The 25,233-nt window shown below is 46.0% G+C and overlaps 1 protein-coding gene across 5 annotated transcripts in view; it reads right to left on the bottom strand.

Annotated features, from left to right (window-relative positions):
- Positions 1–6,326: 6,326 nt before the first annotated feature.
- The window catches only part of TOX2 (TOX high mobility group box family member 2), a 127,002-nt gene continuing 108,095 nt past the window's right edge, over positions 6,327–25,233 (bottom strand). For 3 of the 5 annotated variants that reach the window (XM_074317665.1, XM_074317666.1, XM_074317664.1), the window contains exons 3-8: positions 14,189–14,428; positions 12,145–12,372; positions 11,617–11,697; positions 10,434–10,829; positions 9,621–9,748; positions 6,333–7,277 (exon numbers count right to left, since the gene is read on the bottom strand). In XM_074317665.1, the coding sequence (XP_074173766.1) occupies positions 7,241–7,277; positions 9,621–9,748; positions 10,434–10,829; positions 11,617–11,697; positions 12,145–12,372; positions 14,189–14,428 (1,110 nt within the window). In that variant the 3' untranslated portion in view covers positions 6,333–7,240. Of the gene's footprint in view, positions 7,278–9,620; positions 9,749–10,433; positions 10,830–11,616; positions 11,698–12,144; positions 12,373–14,188; positions 14,429–25,233 lie in introns of all 5 variants that reach the window. The other 2 variants (XM_019748740.2, XM_019748764.2) reach the window with 1 other exon arrangement.

Consider the following 25,233-nt stretch of genomic DNA (forward strand, 5'->3'; position numbering starts at 1 on the left):
TACTGTCTGCTTCTCTGTCAATCAACCAACCTCACTTGCTAACTGCAATCCGCATTTGCTAGCTCAGCCACCATCTTCTTGCTAGCCCCCATTTTCTGCTAGCATAGCCACGGCAGTTATATTAGTGGCCAATGGCTCACTGGTTACAGCTGACGGCCAACTAGCCACAGCTGTTGGCCATCCAATCACAGTTGATGGCCATTTACTACCTGAGTGAGCGCCTTTCCACATGAGGGCGAGAGCCTGGAAACTGCACTCTTGGCTGTGTCCCCACAGGGTCTTATATTAATCTTTGCTCCAAAAGATGCATTAGAGCTGATGGTCCTGCTAGGTCTTATTTTTGGGGAAACACGGTAGCAAGGAGAACATCTAAAAGTGAACAGAGAAGGAGGGGAGAATGCAAGAAACAGAGAAGTGGGAAGTAGAGTGACATGAGAGTCTTCAACAGCAATGCTGGAAACTAGATGGCAATGAAACCATGCCGTCAGAATTTGCAGAGGAAGATACTTTCAACCTGGATGTCTTTGCCTGGTCAAACTATCAACCAAGTGTGAGGGGAGAATAAAACCATTTGCAGAACTGCAAGTTTATTTCCCATCTGCCCTTTCTTAGAAAGCTACTGCCAGATATGCTCCATCCCCACAAAGAAACAAAACAAGAAAGAGGACTAGATGGAATCCAGAAAACAGACGACCCTTCAGTGAAGAAGAGCAAAGGGATTTGCCAAATAACATTAAAAGGAAACTTCAGGTGTGAGGAGATACCAAACTCACCCCTGTTAGAATGGCTATTACCAACAAGACAAGTAATCACACGTGTTGGAGAGGTTGTGGAGAAAAAGGAACCCTCATTCACTGCTGGTGGGAATATAGACTGGTACCGCCATGATGGGAAACAGTATGGAGGTTCCTCAAAAAATTAAGAATAGAATTACCATATGACTCAGCAATCCGTCTTCTGGGTATCTACCCAAAAATCTGAAAACATTTATATGTAAAGATGTATGTTCCCCTATGTTCACTGCAGCATTCACTGCAGCATGGTGGCCAAGACATGGAAACAACTGAAGTGTCTTTCCACAGATGATTGGATAGAGAAGATGTGGTATATATACACAATGGAATATTACTCGGCCATAAAAAAGATGAAATACTGCCATTCGCTACAACATGGATGAATCTTGAGATTATCATGCTAAGCAAAGTAAATCAGACAGAAAAAGTTGAGAACCATATAATTTCACTCATGTGGGATATAAAACTGAAAGCAACAAACAAACAAGATAAACAAACAGAAACTCATCGACACAGACAACAGTATAGTGGTTACCAGAGGGTAAGCGGGGGTGGAGGAAGATGAAGGGGATAAAAGGGGTCAAATATATAGTGACAGAAGGAGACTAGATTTTGGGTAGTGAGCACACAATGGAAGTTACAGATGATGTATTATAGATTGTACATTTGAAACCTATATAATTTTACTAACAAATATCACCCCAATAAATTTAGTAAAAATTTGAAAAAAAGAAAAAATAAGAAAACTTCAGGTGGCAGCTGTGAGGCCGCCTAGAGAAAGAGTGAATTGGAATGCCGAGTGTCTGACTGTCCACAGAGCGAGTTCAGGTTCTGTGAGGAATGAGCAACCAGAGAAAAGAAAGCACACAAAGAACAAAACCCAAAAACAAAAACTATTCAAGGGATAGATAATTAAAGAACACAGGTTAGCCCATCAGTAAACACCAGTTTACATCATAATAATGTAAAACATGGAATATTGATTTAACCACACTTATTATGGAGCTTTACTGGGACCCCAGGGGAAGGGGAAGAAAACACAGAGGTGTATGAGCACTGAATCCTCCTTGTTCCAAAAAAGAATTGGATCAAGTCTTGAAACTGATGTGTCAGCAATGTTTGACCTACAGCCACATTCCCAGCAGGACACCAGCAGCTGGGGCCTGGAACAGGCTGGTCCTAATATTTGCAGACTGAGTCAGGTACAAAGGGAGGCCCCTGCCCAGAGCCCACCACCCTTTTCTTCCCACCTAAACACGGTCCACAGTGTGTGTGTGTGTGGTGGCTTGTGTACACATTTGTGTCCAGACCACTTCGTTCGAATACCCAGCTCTATCCAACCCCCACCCCCATCGACAACACCCTTGGCCACCTCTCAGGGGTGGCAGTGCCTAGTCCAGCAGCCGGGAGAACTGGCCCCAAGCCCACGTAGGCCCTGGAAATGGAACGTGGTTCAGAAAGGTGGTGTGCTCCAGGTGGCACGTCTCTCTTCGACTCCACGGACCCCTCACCCTGCAGGGAGGGCAGCGGCCAGAGCAGGACCCTTGAAAAGCCAACGGCAGGCAGAGTTCTGTGGCCTCGCCTAAGGCAGCCCCAGTCTGAAGCAACGGAAGCCCAGCCAAAGCTTCTGACACACCAGTGGTTCTCAGCTGGGGGTAATTCTGCCTTCCAGGGGTCATTTGGCAATGTCTGGGGAGATTTTTGGTTGTCACCCCTGGAGGGGAGGGGTGCTACTAGTATATAGTGGGTAGAAGCCAGCGACGCCACCAAACATCCTGCAATGCACAGGGTAGCGCCTCTCCCCACCCTCTCTCCACCAACAAAGAATTATTAGCCCCAAATGCCCGTAGTGTCAAGGTTAAGAAACCTATGGTATGTGTATGAGGTTGGCAGACTTGGGATTCAGACCCTGACTCTGCCACTGACTCGTTCTGGGATCAATTATTCCACCTCCCTGTGCCTCAGTTTTCTCATTTGTAAATGGGGCTAATGACAACTATTTCACAGGGTTGTTGTGATAAATAAAATGGATTCGATGCGTAAAATGCTTGGCACATAGTAGGCCCTCAATAATTGTTATAGATCTTCCTTAGATGGGGGATGAAAGGAGTGCATAAACAATATTTTAAAAGGGATAAACCAGGAAATAGCAGGCTAGGCATATGTATTTGTTAAACAACAGAGGAAATTGCTAAAAGGGTCGAGTGTTTGGTGGGAGCTGGTGGGCGTCTGGGACGGGAAGGAGTGGGGAGCAAAGGACAGCCTGTGTGGTTATAAGTTGCATAATACAGTTTGACTTTTTAAGCTATGTACACGTAGTACTGAAGCCTTAAAATTGAAGTCAAGGACCTTGAAAATTAACATTCTTCCTCCCATGTAGATGCTAATTGCTGTTATAAAACAGCATGAAATTACTGTGTCGGGGTCCCACAGGCACGATTTGACACTGCTGAGCCCTGCTGGCTCCTGCATGCTCCATGCACTACAGGGTCCTGCCCTCCCTCCGCCTCCCCGCCCCCTGCCTTGCCTTGTCCCTCCAGAGCCCCTGTTCATTCTGAGGGCATATTAGTCAGCTTGGGTACCATAACAAGATACCACAGATGAGGGCCTAACCACCATGACCTTACCTAAACCTAATCAGCTCTCAAAGGCCCAGCTCCGAATGCCGTCACATTCGGGGTTAGGCTTCAACGCAGGCATTTTGAGGGGACGTCATTCAGTCTATAGCAGAGGGCAACAGCCAGATCACAGCTGGCCTCTGTGTCCCTTTTCCTCTTGACTGGAACCTCTCCGAAGTGGTTTCTCTAACTGCTTCACAGCGGCAGTCTCCTGCCCAGGACTCTGGCTGACCCCTTCTCATCCCTCGAAGGGAGTATTAAACTCACGGTACGGTGGGGGCACTCAGCGCGTGTATGGCGGGGCCCAGTGAGCCAGAAATCAACTTTCATTGTGTTAAGCCACCAAGTCGTCAGGAGTTGCTGCCGTTACCGCAGCAGAGCCTAGTAAATTCTGACTAGTAAGTACCCCATACAAACAAGTGTAACTTCTGGTGTGGATATTAAATACCAACAATAATAAATCACTGTTCTAAGCACTTGAGATGTGTGAGCGCGTTACTCACAACATCCCTTTGTAAAGGAGGCTGTGTTACTATACCCAAGTTGTATGTGAAGAGACAGAGAAGGTCACAAACTTGGCCCAGGTTCCCAGGACCTGTAGGCAGCAGCGTGGGTAGTCTCCCAGGCAGGCTGGGTCCCACACCTTCCTCCCTCCTCACCATCACCCACACTGCATCTTCAGACCGAATGATGGCACTCCAGCATCTGCTGGGTTTGGGGTTATTTGTTTGGGGCAATTGGGAGAGCAGAGCTAAGTGATCACTGAGATGTTGGGTAATTTTTTTAAAAAATCCCGAATCTATAATAGCTTGTCAGATCTTTTTTTGCATATGATTCTTCCAAACTTTCTGGTCTAATATGGACACTTGTATGAGGCCCTTGAGGGAGGGATTACGACTGGTGATTTTAGGACCAGCCATGCCTTCCTTCTGGGGTGGGCGGCTCAGCCTTTGCCCAGGCCGTGCCTCCTGGGAGAGTTCCAATGCACCTGTGTGTGTGGGGGTGGGGTGGGGGGTGGGGAGCAATGAGATGGAGGAATCTGAAACAGATGCTTGACAGCAGGAAGGGCAAGTGGTTTTGGTCCCTGGGCCAGCCCCTTGGACAGTGGGCAGGTTGTGGGCGGGATCTAAGGGTCTTCACAATGTCAGGGGCACTGCTGTAGGGTCCAGACAATCACGTGTGGCGGGCCCAGAACACAACCTGGCCTTGGCAGATTGGGGGTGGCACGGCTGCAGGGGTACCCGGTCCACTAGGAGGCTGTGGGAACCCAGGATGGCAGCTTTGGGAGCACAGGGGCTGGTGGGGACATCTGTGGCAGACGCTTCGGTGTTTTTATGGCAGGTGTGGCACTGGGCTCTTGGTGGCTCCATGGGTGTGGCTATCACCATCGCAGACACTGTTCCCAGGGGAGAGGATTTCTTTGTGAACACACGGGAGCCTCAATTTCCCCTTGGGCCAGGCTTAGGTTGGTTTCAGGGGCTGAAAGCCTTGCAATTGCAGGTAGGGCCGGAGCGAGTGAAAGAAGCCCATTACCGATGTGGCCCCACTGTGCTCAGCTGATATCTATCACAGGTCCATTTCCCTAGATGGAGCCCAAGGCAGGGATTCTGGTTCAAGTGACTTACCAGGGATGTGCTCAGGAGGGGCGGGAGGTAGTCGGGGCAGGTGGGGAAATTGCTGAGCAAGGATGTACTGTTGCAGCTGGTGACCTGCTATAGCCCGATCCCGCTGGGGGCGCTGGAGCGGGAATGGTACCACAGAGCTGGCTGCTGCATTGTTTGGTCGTTCGCTGAGGGCAGTTCTGGGGGGGCTGGGGCACCCCATCCCGGTCAAGGGCAATGACTCAGACAAAGTGGGCAGCTGTGAACAGTGAGCAACCAACATTCAGGAGCTGGGGTTGGGCAGAGGCCAACAAAGGGACCAGTAACACTGTTGTGGGCATGGTCTATTCTGCGGCCTTGAGATCAGAGTTCCCGTACCTTCCACTGACCACTGGCTCTGTTCCCAGTCTCTGGGGCCACACTCACTTGGCAATGCCCTGACATCTGTAGGCGGGGTATTTAGACTCTGTGGGCGTCTCTGAATGTCCCTTGCGGCTGAGCGCTCAGCCTTGGCAGGTGGACATTCCCAAAGGACTCCGGAGCTCCTGGTGCAGCAATCAGGGGACAGGTGGGAGCCTCCACCTGCGAAGCAGTGACCGATAGCCTCACATTCTTGTTATTTTAGGCTGTCTGCATTGCACCTGATGACGCTGCTTTTTCCGATGTAGAAGCAGGAGTCGAATATTAAATGGCCTGAGTCATCACCGTGTTCCTGACAAGCTCCGCGTAGGAAGGAAATTGTAACCCTGTGAAATATTTATGCTTCGCATTGCAGGGACGCTACTGACATGACAGCACGTTGTTTTGTTTGTTGGTTTGGTTTTCTCTTTTCTTTTTCCAGCATGGATTACATACTGCCCTTCAGTGAGGAAACTGCTCCCAGAGAAACTGTGTGCCACCCCAAGGTCTAGGTTACCTCAAAATAGCTGTGTCACGGGCCCAACGGTGACAGCCTCCTAATGCGTCCCTACACTGGACAATTGTTATTTTTCTAGGTACATTTAAAAGAGTCACAAAATTATTACTATATTTTTTAAGTGTTACTACCTGCAGGGCCAGCACCCATCCCCATAACCCCTCTTATTCATCACGAGAACCCTATGTGTTTGTGCCATTACTAGACTATTTCATAGATGGCAAAACTGAGGCCGGGGAGGCCCCATCATCCACACAGACCCTCAAGGGCAGGTAAATGACAGGTAAGACCTTACCTGAATCTGACTGACCTTAGAGGCTCTGTCCTGGCAAAGCCATCACCAAATGCCACTTTTGAAGACCTGGCCTTGGCTTACGAAGGGCAAAAAGAGACAGACTTTTTTCAACTTTTCAGAAGTTTTATTATAAAGAAATTTGAGAGAAGCACTGGGCACTGAGCCAGACATTTGCCAGAGCCAGGAAACAGCTGCAAACAACATGAAGAACCCAAATCAAACTCCAAAACCACGCACACTTTATGATAAACTGCCTTTCTGTTCTCAGGTTTTCTTTGTAAAGAGACAAAAGTTGTCATTGGCAATTTTAAATAGGTGGACATATGGTTTAAAAAAAAAAAAGCGCAATGCCTCCAACTGTGGCTATAAATTGTCCAGCTCTTGCTCTACAGATGATGAAACGGTTTGACAGCCGCTTTTATGCACGTCTCCCTTAAGATAAAACTTAAAAAACAATGTGCTAAGGGTCATATAAAATGCTTTTTACCTTAAAGGAAACTACTTTCGCCCCCCACACACAAAATAATCTTACAGTTGTCTTCAGCACAGTTCTAAAACACTTAGTCAACTACTTACACGGAGTCAGCAGTTTATATAGGTTTCATAATCTCTTGTTCACACTGTAAAACCACATTTGCACATCTGTGGCTGGACTGGCCCCTGCCCCATGCATCGGGGGTGGGTTTTCGTTGGTAAGCGACCCCTCCAGGGGCAGCCCACATGACCTGGGCTGGGGCCAGATGTCCAGACATAGGGTGTGGTGTGCAGGACGAGGAGCGGGGTCCACAGTAACCCTGGAGCAAGCAGGTCAGGGGGCAGAAGGTTCCTGCAGGTTCTTTGGGCTGGCGGTGGGCGGTGGGCTGCCTCTGCAGTCTGGTAAGAGGTCGAGGACGAGACTCAGCCTTGGCACATTGGCGTGTCACTGCTCTCTCTTGAAGGTCACCCTGCTTCCTACCAAGGCCTCTTTCCTGCTGTGGGCCCTTCCAGCAGCCTCAGGGAGGAGAGGGGAGGCGGGATTAGGTGAGGTAGAGAGATTTATCCCTGGGGAGCAGGCTGTGGGAGAAAGGAGGGTCTGTCAGAGCCTATGGGACCCCACCTGGTCCCACGGGCTCTCAGGGGCCTGGACACAGGGCCTGGCATGTATCAGGACACCTGCTCACTAGCCCTCAGGCCCACCCTGGATGCAGCTGCCCCTCTGAGGATAAATGAGGGGCTTCGCTGGTCCTCCCCTGACTGCCAGCAGGCAGAACCAAACACCATCCTGGAATCTCAGCAAAGGATCCCCTCCCACCCCCGCTGGTCCTCAGACTTGGGGATAGGGTGGGGAAGATGGAAGTACTCTGTCCTTCCAATGCCATCATCAGTCTCAGATCATTTTTTAAGTCATAGTGTAAATTTCAAACAGAATTAAAGGAGGACAGGTGCTGTTTCTGTTTTTAAAATAGGGTACTCATTTGTAACAACATAGATCACACTTGAGGGCATTATGCTAAGTGAAATAAGTCAGAGAAAGACAGGTGTTGTACGATCTCACTTATATGTGGAATCTAAAACAACAAAACCAAAAAGCAAAATCCCCAAAACCCGAGCTCATAGCTACAGAGAACAGATTGGTGGTTGCCAGAGGTGGGGGTTGGGAGTGGGCAAAATGGGTGAAGGGGGTCCAACGGTACAAACGTCCAGTTATGAAATAACTAAGTCCTGGGGATGTAATGTACAGCATGGTGACTACAGTTAATAAAATACTCTATTGTATATTTGAAAATTGCTAAGAGAATAAATCTTGAAAATTCCCAAGAAAAGAAAACTTATTACTACATGTGGTGATGGATGGTAACCAGACTTATTGTGGTGATCATGTCACAATACATATCAATATTGGATCATTATATTGGACACCTGAAACTAACATAATCTTGGATGTCAATGTTACCTCAATTAAAATACATACACGAAATAGGGCACTGCTGCCGTCGGACCTCCCTATTGGGGGGAAGCTCTGACAATCTGTGATGGTCCGTTCAAGGCCCCCCACCCCAATACCCTGACTTTGGGGAAGGGAAACTGTGGTGAGGGGGAAAGGTTGCAGGGGGAGGGTCTGTACCTGCCCTGAGTATGGGAGAGGGAATCCCTGATGAGCTGAGTCTCCCACCCAGGGAAACCTCCCTAGGCACGTGAGAAGTGGGGGCACATGCCATGTTTGCTTGCTCACTGGTGGGCTTGGCAAGATGAGAGCTGAGAGGCTGACAGCTAGGGATAGGGGCCAGGGGTGCCCGGCGGCAGAGATGGCCACCTGTCCACCAGACATTAGTGCCCCACTGTCCATGATGTAGAGCTGTTGCTGGGACAGCAGCTCAGCACCATTATTTCACAGGTGTGGCCGTGGCATTAGTTCTTGTCAGGGAAATGGGCGCTGAGGCTTGTGGGTGAAGAAACAAGTGTGCCCTCTGCTTTCTTCTTCCTGTGGCTGAAACGAGGAGGTGCCATGCCAATCCAGGAAGACTTCCTAGAGGAGGGGCATTGAGCGCCAGACTGAAAGGCTAAGGGTGCAGGACAGGAGAGGAGGTGCAGAGGTTAAGGCCCACAGGAGGACCAGGGAGGAGCCAGGTGGCCGTGGAGTCTGCCTGTGAAGGGGAACATTGGGCTGCAGGGCTGGTGGGGTGCCACTAGGTGTGTGAGCCCTTGGGTTTACCAGCTGGCCCCCTTCTCCTCGGCTGCCTGAACACCGCTGGCGCCCCACGCTTTCCCATGCTCCCAGCTGCCCTGTGCTCCAGAGCTGCCCTTGGCAGAATGGGAACCTGCCTTACCCAGGGGGCTACATTCCGTGGGGTGTGGAGAGCCACAGCCATGGCTGGCGGACACGGGGTACAGACAGCCCTAACCTCAAGGTCTGTGGTGTCAGCCCTGCCCAGAGCTCCTGGTGGGATCACAGGCTGATGCTGGTCTCCAGCTGAGACCAAGCCTCGCTCAGCTCCTTCCCCTGCGCTGTCCTGTTGCCCTCCTTCCCCTCTCCTTTCTGCAAGCTCACCCTCAACACATCATCAGGGACACTCACATCCTGCTGCCTCAGGCTCTGCTTCTAGGGAACCTGACCAAAGACAGAGGACCTATTTGTGAAGCACCGTGAAAGCACTTGTGAAAACACCAGCATGGAAGACAGAACAAGACCGAAGACACGCCTCAGGGTCCCAAGCGGGCCTTGGCACCAGACCAGCCGAGTCCTTCTGGGGCCCTGCTTTGCTCTGTGTCCTCTTCTGAAGACTGCAGGCACCCTGTGTCCCTGAGGCGCTCCTGCAGGGCTGACAGCGACTCGCAGGGCCCTCCCCTGGTCCATATCCTTCCCGCCTCTTTCCCCTCCCTCGTCCCCACTCTAAGGCAGCACCGGTGAGGACCGACCTGCAAGTGGTGATGCCACACTCCCCACTGGGGTAACTGCTGTCCCAGTCTCCGCTGTTCGTGGGGTTGGATGGCCCAGGTGAGCGGGACCCAGAGCCGCTGGGGAACTCGGAGATGTGAGGGAAATCCTGCCAAGGAGGAAGGAGGAGGCGGGTGAGCACAGGAGGGAGAATGGGGTGCACGCCTCAGGCAGCAACAGGGGCCCAGGTGCTCACAGAGACACTTCCTCTGGCTTGCACAAAGTCTCCATCCTGCCTCTGCCTAGAATGCTTCCTTATTCCCCAGTAGAGCGCCTTTGGTTTTGAAAAATTCAGCCCTTGTACTAGTTACGTCAGCGGGTAAAGGACTTTGCTTTCAGTGCCTTTCCTTTTTGGGGACTCAGTTTCCCAATCTGCAAAATGGAGTTGTTGTGTGAATGACCTTGGAATGGTGTCTGCGGAACAATTAGTGGGGTCAGGCCTCCAAGGCTTTGGGGACAGCCAGGGGCTAGGGATGACCTGGTAGAAGTGGCAATGGCCTCTGCCCCTCAGGCTAGAGAGCAGAAATGGACAGAGGATGAGACAAGGAGGGCCTGGAAGAGCCTAAGAATCTGAAAAATCTGTCTGGTAACTTGTGAACTGGTGGCTGCAGCCAGCACATCTCAGATAAGGTGTACCAGACCCATTGTGCTGATGTGGTAACTGAGGCTCGGAGAGAGAAGGTGCCTCGGCTGCAGTAACAGAGCTGGTGAGTGGCAGGTACATGAAATCCCAAGCTGCCGCCCCTCTCCACAAGGGGTCCCAGAAGGGCTCATTCCCACTCATCCCTGCTTACCTGTGGCCCTGGAGGTGAGGGGCTCATAGCCAGCTGCACCTGGAGTGCCATGGGAGTGGGCAGGACAGGAGGCTGGGTGGCTGGGGACATGCTGACGGGAGGACTGAGGAGGGCGCCCTGGGCGTGGGGGGGCAGTGGCAGTTGCTGGTGCAGCGGGGGGCTGAGTGGGAAGGAGGGTGGTGGCGGGGGGGACGCGCTGAGGCCTGGCAGCAGCGACTTGGAGCCCAGCGTCCGGGCCAGGCTGGCGGGGGAGGCACCACTGCGGAAGGCCTGCAGGTCCGACGGCGTCAGGAAAGAGGCCAGGCCTGGCATGGCATACATGGGCTGCTTGGGCGGGAGCATTTTGGCTGGCGGGTTGGCCTGAGTGCTCTTGGTCTCACCCTGGTCTGGGGAGCTCTGGAAGGAGACAGACACCAGTCACTGGAGAAGACAAGAGAAGCCAGAACGTGGGCCGTGCAACCCACTGACACGGCCCCAGGCTGGTTCTCTGGCCCCTTGGGGGAGAGCTGTGGACTAACCAGACAGACATAACTCAGGGTGCTTACTGCTCTTGGCTCTGACCATCCGACCACCCCCTGCTTTAATCCATGGGATGCCCTGCTCATAGGGGAACCCATGCTCCTCGGCCTGGCCAGTGAGCCAGCATCATCCAGACGGGTCTTCCTCCATTGAAGCTCCTCCCCAGCCTCTGTACCTTTGCATATGCTGTTCCCTCGACTGGGAGCACCGTCTTTGCTTGGCCCTGGCCCAACCCAGATGCCATGTCCTCTGTCATAACTTCTGGACAACACCCTTACCCCTCCTTGGGCCACACGTCAGCGCCACGCTGAGCCTCCTGTGCTGCTGGTGTTGATGGAAGAGGCAGATAGTGTGGACAAGTTTGAGGAGTGGCAAAACTGGGTTTGATCCTAGTACAGCCAGCTAGCGTGCTGGATAATTACAGGCAAGTTGCTTAACCCCGGAGTCTTGGTGTTCTTGTTGGAAGAACTGGATGAAATGTGATGCCTACAAAGTGGCCAGCATGAGTCTGGCACACAGTAGATGCACTGGAGAAGTACCACAGTGGTCGTATCCATCCTTTCCAAGACCTACGGTGTTGACCACTCCCGTGGGCCTCAGTTCCTGCTCCACCCCTCAAGTGGCCCCACTCTCGTCAGGCTGTGCCTAGGATTCCAGGTATTACCTTGGAGACAAGGCTAGCCCTGTAGGCTGCCAGAGCCTTCAGATATTCCTTCTTTGCTGCTTCGGTCTTCCTCTTGTAGGCCTGCAAGACACAAGACAGGGGCAGCATTGGGGAGAGGGTACGTGCTCAGCCCAAGGTCACACATCTGGGAGCTGGCATGTGCCTGTGACCTAGTTCTGCTCCCTGTTCCCCCTGGAGGCCCTTGGTAGGGGCCACAGGCATATGGTAAGTGGGAGAGAAAAGGTCTAGTCTGGACCCCAGACTCTGAGATTTGGAGGGACAGATACACGGAGATGCCCTCATCTAACAGATGAGGAAGCAGAGGCCCAGGACAGTTAAGTCTCTAGTGAACGCAGCAGAATTGGAAGGGGCCTAACTCCCCAGCTTACAGATGGGCAAACTAAGCCCTGTAAAGACCTCTTCAAGAGCCTCCAGTTCCAGAGGCTGGGCCAGACCTTCCAAGTCTGTCATTGGCTCCAGGACCTCAAAGCCTCGGGGATGACGGCCCAGGAAGGGATGGAGACTCACCTGCTTCTGTTCCTCTCCCAAGCTGTCCCACATGGAGGCCACGATTTTGGACACATCCCCGAAGGTGGCGCTGGGGTTCTGTCCCTTGATGGTGGCCTGAGTGTCTCTGAAGAAGAGCGCGTAGGCTGACACTGGCTTCTGCGGCTCATTGGGGTCCTTCTTCTTCTTCTTCTTTGGGTTCTTGGCCTTTTTTCCTGGGTCAGTTGAGGGTCTCTTTTCTCCTGACATCTGCCCGGGTGAGAGGAGTCAGAGAATTTGAGAAGCCCAGGACCTCCTGCCAAAGGGGTCCCACCCCAGCCTTAGGCAGAGCTGGTCTTTCCTCAGCAGGCCTAGCCCATGCTTGTCAGGCCCTATTCACACACCAGCAGTGACTGGGGCTGGCCACCATCCTAGGCTCAAACATGGGCACGTGGGCCAAACTGTGGGGCTAACGACACCCTAGGTGGAGGAAGCAATGGACAGGCAGACACAGAGAGACAGACAGACACACACACGCACACACACATACCCTCCCTAGACAGGAGCCCTGGGTTTTTTGTTTAACTCATTAATGACAATTGGCACGCTGATAAAATTGATTCGAAGAAATACAAGAGAAAGAGAAACTGGTCAATGTCCTAGAGAGCAATAAAATGATCAGTTTTGGGGCTTAATTTAATCTTTTCTACTGGACACAAGTCATTTGCATCTCTACAGGGAAAAATCAATTTGCCTTGTAATCAGACAAAAATCGCTTACATCTCTATCACCTTTCCCCTGCATTAACCTTTACAGAGTATAAACTGTCCTAATCAATAATGAAGAATGAATCAAAACAAAGTCACTTAACCTCTCTGTGCCTCAGTTTCCCTATCGGCCAATCCGAGATAATAATGGCACCGACCTCAGGAGGCCGTGATGAGATTACATGCCATCAATGCTGACTATGTGCTTAGAACACAGGCCCATGGGAAGTGTTTGCCAAATGCAAAAGAAAAGGAAAACCTCCTCCTGCCTGGCCTATGGTACAGACAAGTTACTGTGAGGATGGGGCTGGACCAGGCTCCCGAGGCCCCCATCGCAGCCGAGAGGTCAGGGTCTCTGCTAGATGGCGGCCAGGCCTCTCTGGGGCCACCATGTGGAAAGGGGTAGGAGGCCTTGTGAAGAAGAAAGGGAGGTAGGAGGTTTGGGATCAAGTCTTGATTCTACCACTAGCTCATTGGGAGATTCTCGGCAAGCACATCCCTCCCTGGCCCCTCTGGGCCCTGTGTTTGCCGCCCCAGTAAAATAAGATGCCCTCCAACAGGAAGGGAGATTTGGAGTCAGTACCAAGAAAGGCATGGAGCCTCGGCAGCTGGGGAGCTCTCATCCTGACATGTGCTTGAAGAGGCAGGACCACCCCTGGCTCCAGGGATGCTGGGCAGGCCAGCCATGTCTCCAAAGTTGGGGTGGGGTCATTCGTGCCACCCCATCAGTGCTGCCCAGAGGCGCCCTCTACTGGACCACACATTTTTGTCAGAGTATTTTTCCCCTAAAAGACCATATTGATCACAAGACGTGACCCTGGGGACCTTGACAATACCATCAATGCCACTGAAATGAAGCACTGGCCATTCAGAAATAAGATTTCACCATTTTCCCCCCTAGAAATGTCTTTCTCCCTTTTAACCCCAGCAAAGAGGGAGTATAACTGGAGTCACCCTGTTTCCCCGAAAATTAGACCTAGTCAGACAATCAGCTCTAAGGTGTCTTTTGGAGCAAAAATTAATAAAAGACCCGATATTATGATATGATATGATGTGATATGATATGATATGATATATGATATGATATGATATGTTATATAAGACCTGGTCTTATATTATAGCAAAATAAGACCAGGTCTTATATTAATTTTTGCTCCAAAAGACGCCTTAGAGCTGATTGTCCGGCTAGGTCTAATTTTCGGGAAACACGTATACTCTTTTAGTCTTTTCTAGAGGTAGGTGATGCTCATTTCCACGCAGGGCTCATCCTTCTGCTGAGGGGAGGACATTTTAAGGCTTTGCACCTCCACCCTACATACCTTGAAATGGGCTTCAGACTCCTCCTCCTGAGTTGAGCTGGAGGGTGATGGGGTCGCTGACTTGCTCCCCGGGGGCGATGGGGAGCTGTGGGTGATGCCACTCCGGATGCCCATCTGAGAAATGAGCTGGGACTGGCTGAGGGCGCTCATGTGGCTGGTCAGCATGGCCGGGCGGCCCAGAAGGGGCCCTGGCCGGCCCGAGTCATAAGCAGCAACCTCCGAGTGGACCATCTCCTGGATCTGAAAGAGGACAGGGCATTTTGAGTTAGAAAGGACCTGCCTTGCCACAGCATCACATTCATATGTGAGACTCGGAGGAAGATGAGAAGTGGAGGGCGGCCGGCTCCACCCTGCGCTGTGGTTTCCTCCTGGATCCCTGACAGGTGAGCGTCCAGGCTATTCTGAAGCCTGCATGATTTGTTCGGCGCACCTGTGGGGGGCCCATGGCTCCTTGACAGTTTGCCATTCACCCTGGACAGATGGTTAGCATTTCAGCCCTTGCTAGAGAGCTCATTCCAGCTGTGAGCATTATGATACGGAGTCTTCTTTCTGGAACACGGTGTTTCTCTGCATTTACTCACTATGCAGCATCATAGCAAAGAGCACAGATGCTGGAAGCCAGCTGTGTTTTGAATCAGCCACTTATAAGCTGGGTGACTTTGGCCAAGTTAGTTAACCTCTCTGTGCCTCAGTTTCTTCATCTGAAACATGTGGGTAATAATTAAACCTACCCTCTAGGGTTGTTAAGGATGAAATGTGCTTGGCACATAGTGAGCCCTGTATTGTCTAAGGGCTTGTTAAATACATAGAATAAATAAATCCCTTAAGAAAGTTTTGCATTTTTCTTCCTATAGGTCAGTAATTTTCTTGTTAACTATTGCCTGTGATGTTTTCTAACTGGGTATTTTTGGAACATAAGAAAGCTGCTGATTTTTACATACAGGCATTTGTCATACTAGTGTGTACTTTTCACCTAGACATTATATATACACACAAACACACAAATCTGTCCAGTGAGTCATACCAATCTTCATACTCATAATTATTTTTATTTCCTCTGCATCTGTGGTTATTTCCCCTTTCTAGTTACTCTTGTCAAGTATCTGTTTTCCTCTCACTTTTTCTTCTTTAGGCAAGCTCATGGGTTTTCTATTTTATTATGTGGGATTTTTTTTTCTCTTCAAAAGAATCAAATCTCAAATTTGATCACTTCTTCTCCTCTGTTTTCTATTTCTTTAATATCTAATTTGATCTTTATTAACCTCTTCCTCAGATTTTAAAGATTTATTATTGCTGTCCCCCGCAGTTTTGAGTTGCATTTTTAATTCATTATTTTCATTCTCAGTTTTTAGTGTAGGTTTAATGCTATGAATTCTCCTTTGAGCATGACGTTAACATTTCTCATAGACTTCACCATGTAAGATTTTTGTTATTCTTTTTTATGTCTATATTTTTAAATTTCAATTTTAATTTCTTCTTTTATCCAAGTGTTGTTTAAGAAGAGTCTGAAGTTTCTAAGAGGTTAGTTTTGTTTGTTTCTTTTCCTTTTGCTACTAATTTCTAGTAACAAAAGTGATAGAAGAATATGGTCTGTATGTGCACTTTTGACAATTTATTACAGTTTCCTTTGGAACCCAAATATGTTTATATTTTGTATATATTCCATAGCATTTAAAAACAAAGGGTAAGCTGTGTTTGAAGATTAATCTATGTGTACAACATTTATCTATTTGATCAGTGGTGACTATATTGTTTTGATTCCTTTCTTACTTTCTGGCTCTTTAATCTGACACAGACTATCTAGGTTACCTATAAAAATAGGTTGCTTTCATCAAAATCTCCCTTTAATGCTTAAAGTTTTTGTCTTGGGAATTTGATGTTGATCTTTATTGTAGAAAGAAAATTGGCAATTATTTCTTCATTATGGAGTGAACTTTAATATTATTATAAAGTGTCTCAATTTTTATCTCATTTTTGCCTTGAATTCAGTGGAGTCTGATACTAACATTGCTATGCTTGCCTGTGTGTGTGTGTGTGTGTGTGTGTGTGTGTGTGTGTGTGTATTGTTTGACTTCATCTTGCATGTTTTCAGTTTCAAGAAACTTTCTTTTTATGTTTCCATTTTTTAAGGTTATATTTGTCAAATGGTGGTGGTGGTGTTTGTGTTATGGTCAGCTTTAGAAAAAGAACCGAGATGTTTCCTTTTTTCTTTATGTCCTGGAACAGTACAAATAACATAAAAATTAAATTTTCCTTAGAGAAATGAAAGAGTTTAGATATAAAACTATCTGAGGCCCAGTGCTTCTTGAAAGGTTGATTTTCACAATATTTTCCATGGTTAATAGGTCTATTTTCGTTTCCATATTCTCTTGAGTTTGTTCTGGTAAATTATACATATAGTTAGAAAATGGTCTACTTCAGATTTTAACACTAAAAGCTTTTAACTGTAGGATAATATGGGACAATAATAACTGGGATAATATTATCATATTTCTAACCCACTCTATGGTTTTTGTACTTAAATCCCTATTCACAATTGTAATATTGTGAATGCATGTTTTTACATTTTTCCTTTCTCAAAGGTTTATATATTTTTAACTGTCTATCCAAAGAATCACTTCTTATATTTAAAAAAATCAATTTGATGACTTTTCTAATCATTACTTAATTAATCATGAATTAACTGAATTCTTCTTTATTAAATTTGACCTCAGGTACAATGTGTTTCTTTTATCTAGCTTTTCAAATTAAATGATTTATTTTTACAGTTTCTTTTTAATCCCAGAAAGATCTAGGGCAGGGGTTCAAACAAGGACAATTTTGCCATGTAGGACACATGTGACAATATCTGAAGACGTTTTTGGTTTTCACCACTGGTGTCTGTGTGTGACCTACTGGCATCTAGTGGGTAGAGGCCAGACATACTGCTAAATACCCTCCAATGCACAGGACATCCCCCCTAAAGAATTATGTATCCCAAAATGTCAATAGTGCTGAGGTTGAGAAACCCTGCTCAATAACTATGATTTATTTCCCCTGAGGAGGATTTTAGCTGCATGATATAAATATTGAAAAAATAGTCCACACTGAAGATTTGATTTTCTTTTTCACTCTAAAGTTATTTGGAAAAGGGTCTTTATTTAATGTATCCTTTTGTTCTTGTGATCAGAGGACATGACTCCTAGAATTCTCTCTCTTTGGTAGTCAGGTTTTCATTACGGCTTAGGATATAATTCATTTCTGTAAAACTTTCATGTACATCTGAAATGCTGTTTACTCTGTAACATACATATTTCTCTATGTGTCTATTCAATAAACTGTTTTGACTGCTTTGCCTATGAAATCGCGAGAAAAATGAGTTAAAACCTCCCACTGCTATTGTGTTCCCATCAGATTCCTCAGATAAATATTGATGTGACAATATTCATCCCCATACATGTCCCAGAATGCTATATTTTCATTATGGCTTCTCCTTTTTTATATAAAAAAAGCATCTTTGCCTCAATTAATGTGGCTGTCTTAAATCCTGCTTTGTCTGATCATGGTGCTCTTTATTTTCCCACTGTTTTCTTTTTGTCCTGCGTCACTTTAAGTGAGTATCTTGTAAACAGCATATAGGTAGATTTTGGTCCTGAGTTCTTAATATATTGTGAACTATATATTTTACTATTCTATAAATCATGAAGAAACCTGAGACATAGACCTAAAGGGAACTGTTTTAAAGAGCAGGTTTTTAAAAACAATTCAATTAAAAAATGGGCGGAGGACTTGAAGAGATATTTTGAAGACGTGCCAATGGCCAGCATGTACAGGAGAAACAGCCCAACGTCACTGATCCTCAGGGAAATGCAACTCAAAATTATGAAATATGAGCGTCACACCTGTTAGAATGGCTATGGTCAAAGAGACAAGAGCTAACGTGTTGGCAAGGGTGTGAGAAAAGTGGGAATGTGTACTGGTACAGCCGCTATAGAAAACACCCCAGAGGTTCCTCAAAAAATTGAAAATAGAACTACCATATGACCCAGCAATCCCACTTCTGGGTATTTATCCAAAAGAAATGAAACCACGACCTCAAAGAGACATCTGCGCCCCGGCGTTCATTGCAGCATTATTTATCATAGTCAAGGCATGGAAACAACCGAAGTGGCCCTAAACAGACGAATGAATAACGAAAAGGTGGTTTGTATATACTATGTTATTCAGCCATGAAAAAGAAGAAAATCTTGCCTTTTGTGACAATATGGGGGGACCCTGAGGACATTACGCTTAGTGAAATAAATCAGACAGAGAAAGACAAATACTGTATATTCTCACTCGTAAGTGGGATCTAAAAAACGGAAGTCAAAGAAATAGAGAGTGGAGTGGTGGTTGCAGGACGGGGCAGGGGTGAGATGGATAAAAGTGGTCAAAGGGTACACACTTCCAGCCCTATGATGGATAAGTTCTAGGATTCTAATAATGAACAGCATGGTGACTATAATTAACAATACTGTATTATGTACTTGAAAGCTGTTAAGAGAGTGATTCTTAAAAGTGATCACCACACACACACAAAGGCAATTATGTGAGGTGAAGGACGTGTTAACTAACCTACTACTGTGGTACCCATTTCATGGAGCAAACCATCACACTGTCCATGTTAAACTTACATGTGTTACGTGTCCGTCATCTCTCAATAAAGCTGGAAAAGAATGTTTTTAAACTCAAAAAAAAAAAAAGAAAAAAGAGTAGGTTTTAAAATCTGTTCTCTAAATATCCCTCTTTCCTCTCCAACATGGACGAGCTATGACAATTAAGTTCGTGAACTTGTTGCAACGATGTTGCTACCCTTTTTTGGTATCAGAGGGATTATTCATTATGAATTTGTACCAACTGGACAAACAGTTAACCAAGTTTACTACTTGGAAGTGCTGAAAAGGCTGCGTGAAAAAGTTAGATGATCTGAACTTTTCGCCAACAATTCATGGCTCTTGCATCACGACAATGCACCAGCTCACAGGGCATGTCTGTGAGAGAATTTTTACCAGTAAACAAATAACTGTATTGGAACACCCTCCCTACTCACCTGATCTGGCCCCCCGTGACTTCTTTCTTTACCCAAAGAGAAAGGAACTATTGAAAGGAAGACATGTTGATGACATTCAGACATCAAGGGTAATACAATGACAGCTCTGATGGCCATTCCAGAAAAAGAGTTCCAAAATTGCTTTGAAGGGTGAACTAGGTACTGGCATCGGTGCATAGCTTCCCAAGGGGAGTACTTCGAAGGTGACCGTGGTGATATTCAGCAATGAGGTATGTAGCACTATTTCTAGGGTGAGTTCACGGAACTTAATTGTCTGACCTTGTACACACTCTTCCTTCCATGAATTTTCAGCAAGAATCTGACATTATTTCCTTAAGGGCAAATTGGCCTTGAGGCTCTGTGTTTAGGACTTGTTTGTTTGTGGTTTTTTTTTCCTTCTCAGCTGCCTGCTTTAGAATTGTTCAACCAGATATTCCTGACTCAGTAATTGAATATATTGCCAACATGTCATAATGGCAGACTTTTGAATTTTTGCAATTCTGGTGTGTGATGCTTTCAAAGTTGTTCTAATTTGCACTGTCCTAACTCTTAGAGAGGTAGAACACCTTTTCATAGGTTTCCTGGCCATTTGGGTTTCTGTTTATATTGCTGTTGAGAGTATAATCTAGTTAGATAAACACCTTAGGAAGCAACTGACAATCCCCAGTTTGTTGAAGATTTGCTCATCTTATAAACCTAACAATCCTACTCCAAGATATTTACGGTACTATGCAGAAGTTAACCATGTGCACAAGCAGACATATAACTGCAGGGAAATTTTAAAGATTTTGAAATGGGCAAAGGACTAGCCTTTCAATGGAACGCTGGGTATTGGCTAGAGGATTCTGGGGTTATCTGTTTCAAGAGAAATGTTTGCTTTTGTCTTTAATGAGGGTATTTGAATAACTTTGTAAGCTGTAGAAAAATGATATTAGTGCAACTTATTTTTTATCATTAAATTTTTTTAAATTGTGGTAAAATATACATAATATAAATTTTACCATCTTCACCATTTTGAAGTGTGCAGTTCAGTGGCATTGAGTATATTTACATTGCTGTGCTACCACCACCACCATCCATCTCCAGGGCTCTTTCATCTCACAAAACTGAAACTCTGTCCCATTAAACACTAACTTCCTAGTCCCTCCCTCCCTGCAGCCCCAGATACACCACTGTTGGTTCTACCTCTATGATGAATCCTAAATCTCTCACATTCCCAAGCCATTGTCATCTTTTTTCTTATTTTATTGCCGTCTCCCTCAGCCACACACCAATCTATTTCCCATACAATCTCCAGAGGGCTCTCTAAAATATGTAAATCAGACCATGCTACTCACTCCCCTCCTTACAATTCTTCATTTGCTTCCTGACCCTCCTAGAATAAAATTCAGTCCGCTTACCATGGTTTTCTAGGCCCTGTGTTGTTGGATCCTAGTCTAACCTTCCAGCTCTTCTTGGGCACTGCCCCCTTTGCTTACTATGCTGTGACTCAACTTGACTTTCTTCATTCAGATCTTCAGACACAGGAACGTTATCCCGGCTTTCAGGCTTATCTGTGCCTGTAGTTCCCTCAGCTGGGAGTATTCTTCCCCGAGGTTGATCTCATCTTTCAGTTCTTAACTTGAATGTCACTTCCTCAAGAAGCTTTCCCTGACCACTTTGTCTAAGAAACCTAACCGACTACCATTACTTTCTACCATCATAGTGTTTCCTTCATAATTTCAAGCTATGCTTATTTTGTTCACTTATCTGTTTATTGTCTCTCTTCCCCTCTGGAAATTCCATGAGTAGAAGGCTATCTTGTTCACGACTGTAACCCCAGAGACTTGGCTAGTGCCTGGAACACAGGATGTTGGTAGTTTAGAAATATTTGTTAAAGGATGAAAAAAGGAAGGGAGGGAGGGAAGTTACTCCCGGTTGGTGAAACTCCCCACTTGCCTCTTTTCTTGAGAATGTGATTGAATGTGTATTGGTAATGGCAATAGAATGGGTCAGTATTGGTAGGGATAGGAGGAGATGTACCGTTGGTTGGCTATTTCCTTCTTTGAATCAGACTTAAGATAGGACATAGTCATTCCCCATGGGATCAACAATCTCTGATTATAATGCTAAGCAAAATTAAGTCAGACAGACAAAGTCGAGAACCATATGATTTCACTGATATGTGGTATATAAAACTGAAAACAACAAAAGAACAAGAAAAACAAATGAAGAAAGAAAACTCATAGACACAGACAATAGTTTAGTGGTTACCAGAGGGTAAGGGGGGAGGAGAGGGGTGGTAGATGAGGGTAAAGGGGATCAAATATATGGTGATGGAAGGAGAACTGACTCTGGGTGGTGAACACACAATGTGATATATAAATGATGTATTATAGAATTGTACACCTGAAATCTATGCAACTTTGCTAACAATTATCATCCCAATAAACTTTAATTAAAAAAAAAAAGAAGAGATTATGAGTCAGATAGGACTCAATCTTCCCTGCATATTTTTGATTTTCCCTCACCCTCCATAAATACTATAAATAATCAAAACAAACAAAAAACAGAAAGTACAGAATAAAGTGATAGAAGAATAAGCAAGGATAAGTAAGTAAAATAGTTATCAAAGTATGTATAAAGAATCATGTTTAAAAATCTGGAAAATTAACCCATTCATATTTACTACAAAGACAGACTTATTAGTGCATGGTTATCTCAGCTTATATACTTTTTTGCTTCCTTGACTTTTTCCCCCATCCTTCCTTTGTTGATCAAGATTTATCTAGTGATTTTTATGCCATTGCACTATATCTCTGCCTCCTCATGTAAGAAGAAAAATTAAACTTTAAAAAATTTCCCTCCATCAGTGGTTTATGTTTCAGATTATTATTAATTTTGTTTTTTCATTATATAACTTATTTCAATCATTATTTTGACAGTGGCATTAAGTTTCATACCATGATAACAATAATACTTAGACATTAACCATTAACTCTAGGTTTTGCTATTTTCATTGCTCACACCACTGTTTTTTTATACCACATGTTTCCCATACTTGATCTATTTTAATTCATTTTTCAATCAAATATAACTGCCTCTCTAAGTAATTTTTTAACCCAGAGCTTCTTTGAAATAAGAAAAATTTGCATGATGCTATTTTTGTGTGTAGACTGTATTTATTTAATTTTGCCTGATGCTTGGTTAGCACTTTTGAGCTGCACACTTTCCACTTTCTTCAGATAAGTGATATTTTCTACTGTTGTTTTTTGGATTAGTGCCTCTTTTCCATTGGCCTTTTAAAAAAGACTTTCCTATTAAAAACACATATTGAATCATCAGGGTCTTTTCTTTTTTCAGTCATAATTTTGAGCTCTTTAACTTCTTCCTTGGATTTTGGGAGAAAATCTTGAGTTGATCTTATTTGATCTCCTTATTTGATTTTCTGCAAAATGGTTTTCACATCCAATAATCACATATTTCACCTAAAAGCAATATTTCCTAATTTCAAAGTTTTCTCATCACGAAGATACACTATATAATTGAAGTTTATAAATTATTTTCCCCATTTCTTGGATTGGGATCTTCAGAATGGACCTTCTTTTGAACTACAAATTTTGTACGTTTGTCCAGTGACTTTTCTTCATGTTCCTAATACCTAGATTAGCACCTTGCACACAGCAAAAGCAACTGCTTTTAGACCCACTGAATAACATTAAAGCTAGAACAACAGAGTCAGGCGTGATCTGTGAATGATGCCAAATTCGGCTCAGCTGTGTCCAGGGTCTCCATGGAGGATGGGCGGAACTCTGGACCACTTCACTCTTGCTGTCATTACAGATATTCAGTAAATGACTGTCAGACCTTTCATGAATGTCTGTTTTGTGATGGACATAACACTAAGCTCTGGGAATGAGAAAGCCCCCGCAACAACTGCCCTTCAGGGTCTCACAGTTAATTAGGGAGGCAGACTCCTACATAAAGATCCATCTATGGCTGGTTATGAATAGATACAACTCAACAAGACTTGGGTACAGCCACTAAGCATCCTAGATTTTTTAGGGCAGTAAAAAGTTTTGTCCTAATCTCCCCAAAGTGAAAAACATGCCCCCAATTTGAGGTCTGCTATTTAAGGATGCCACTGAGGTAGGCGCTAGAGGTGCCTGACCCAGATGCCTTTATCCTGTGAGCTGCTGCAGCCCTCCCCAAGTGTTGTGAGTGCTGGCACCTGTCTCCTCTTCATAGAATTGTCATCAGCCAAATGGGAACTGCCACCCTCAGGAGGCTATGATGCACCACAACCCAATGCCCCACTCTGCAGCAGACCTCAACCATTGCTTGACTGATACAGGGGTACATGTGGACTTCTCTCTAGAATGGAGCCTCTCCTCTCTGTGGCTCTCGGATCCTTTCCTCCATGTTATTGTCCTTTGAGACTTACCTGAAATGTCATCTCCTCAGAGAAGCCTTCCCTGACCTCTCTCCCTCCTCCCTCCTCTGGCCACACCTCTTCCAGAGTCTTTCCCAGGGCTCACCCCGGGGGGTACCGAGCATCTGCTTATGTGCAGACACACATAATGTGCCTCCCCAGCCCTGGGCAGGTGGCCCAGCATACAGCTGGCACTCATGAGATATCTGGTAACCAATTGAACCAAGCCTCCTGCTTTTCTCATGGAAACATATGGATATGTCCAGGAACCACATCTGCACCCTCTCCAGGAAGAATGAAGAGAGGAAACAGTAATGAGGCACTGCTGTGAACATAATTAGGTTCACCTGGCCTAATAGATGCTCAGGGCTGCGGGAACACAAAGGTGTTTTTCACAAATTCCCCACGTGCCATCTCTGGAGAGGAGCCCCACGTGCCCAACACAGTGGGAGAGAAGAAATCGCACCTTTCTCCTTCCCGCTTTCTTCTGAGGTGCAGAACGAACACCCCGCCTGCTTCCTCTGAGGCAGGGACGAGGTGTCATTAAACAAAGCCTCCCCCTCTGCCTGGGGAATCAGAATGTCTCTGCTGGAGGCGACAGCAGTTCTGCTCACTGTGTCCTCTCACTGAAGCCTCTGCCTCAGTCCCTGAGGGTCCAGAAACTTCTCCCTTGTTTCCAAGCACAATCAGATCCCAAGGGAAAATTAACAAGCCGCTGACCAGCATTTTACCATCGCTCCCACTGTCTCAGAGTAACCCTCCCTAACAGATACCAATCTCCCTGCTTTCTAGAGGATGGTAACAATAGTAATAGTGAGAATAATACTGATATTTAGTGAGCACTTACTGTGCACCAGGCACTTCATGAACAAATCTTTGACATAAACACTCTCATCACCGCCATTTCACAACAAAGACACTGAAACTCAGAGACATGAGGTGACTTTCCCACGGTCACACTTCTAGGGAATAGAAAAGTCAGAATTCTGACTGTGTTCAAGACTGAGATCTTTTCACGGAACCCACACAGATCTCAATGGCTCTAAAATGGGTGCAAGGGAATGAACCTGCTCTCATGGGGCAACAGTTAGGATCCAATGAAAACCTAATTTTGTACAGAGCCTCCACATAGGAGGTGGTCAACATGAGAAGATTTTTCCTTCATCCCCTCATGAATTTGCTCAAGGTGGGAGCTTGAACTGAACCTCAAATGGGCTAAGAAGAGGTCAGAAACAATGGAAGTTTCTGGAATATGAAAGAAGAGGGAAACCAGCTGGAAAGCTCCAACGACAATAAAAATTAGAGCAAAAGGCCTGGCACAGGGGTGTTCCACAAACATTTGTTGCATTTATTAGGTCAGGAATTGCCAAACTTCTATACAGGGCAAGATATTAAATATTTTAGGGTTTGGGGGCTAGGTGGTCTCTGTCCTAACTACTCAACTCTGCTGCTGCAGCACAAAATCAGCCATAGGCAATATGTAAATGATAGGTGTGGCTTTGTTCCAATAAAACTTTATTTACGACAACAAGCAGAGGGCCAGATTTGGCCTATGGCCATAGATTG

Source organism: Rhinolophus sinicus, linkage group LG13, assembly GCF_036562045.2.
Source record: "Rhinolophus sinicus isolate RSC01 linkage group LG13, ASM3656204v1, whole genome shotgun sequence".
NCBI lineage: Eukaryota > Metazoa > Chordata > Mammalia > Chiroptera > Rhinolophidae > Rhinolophus > Rhinolophus sinicus.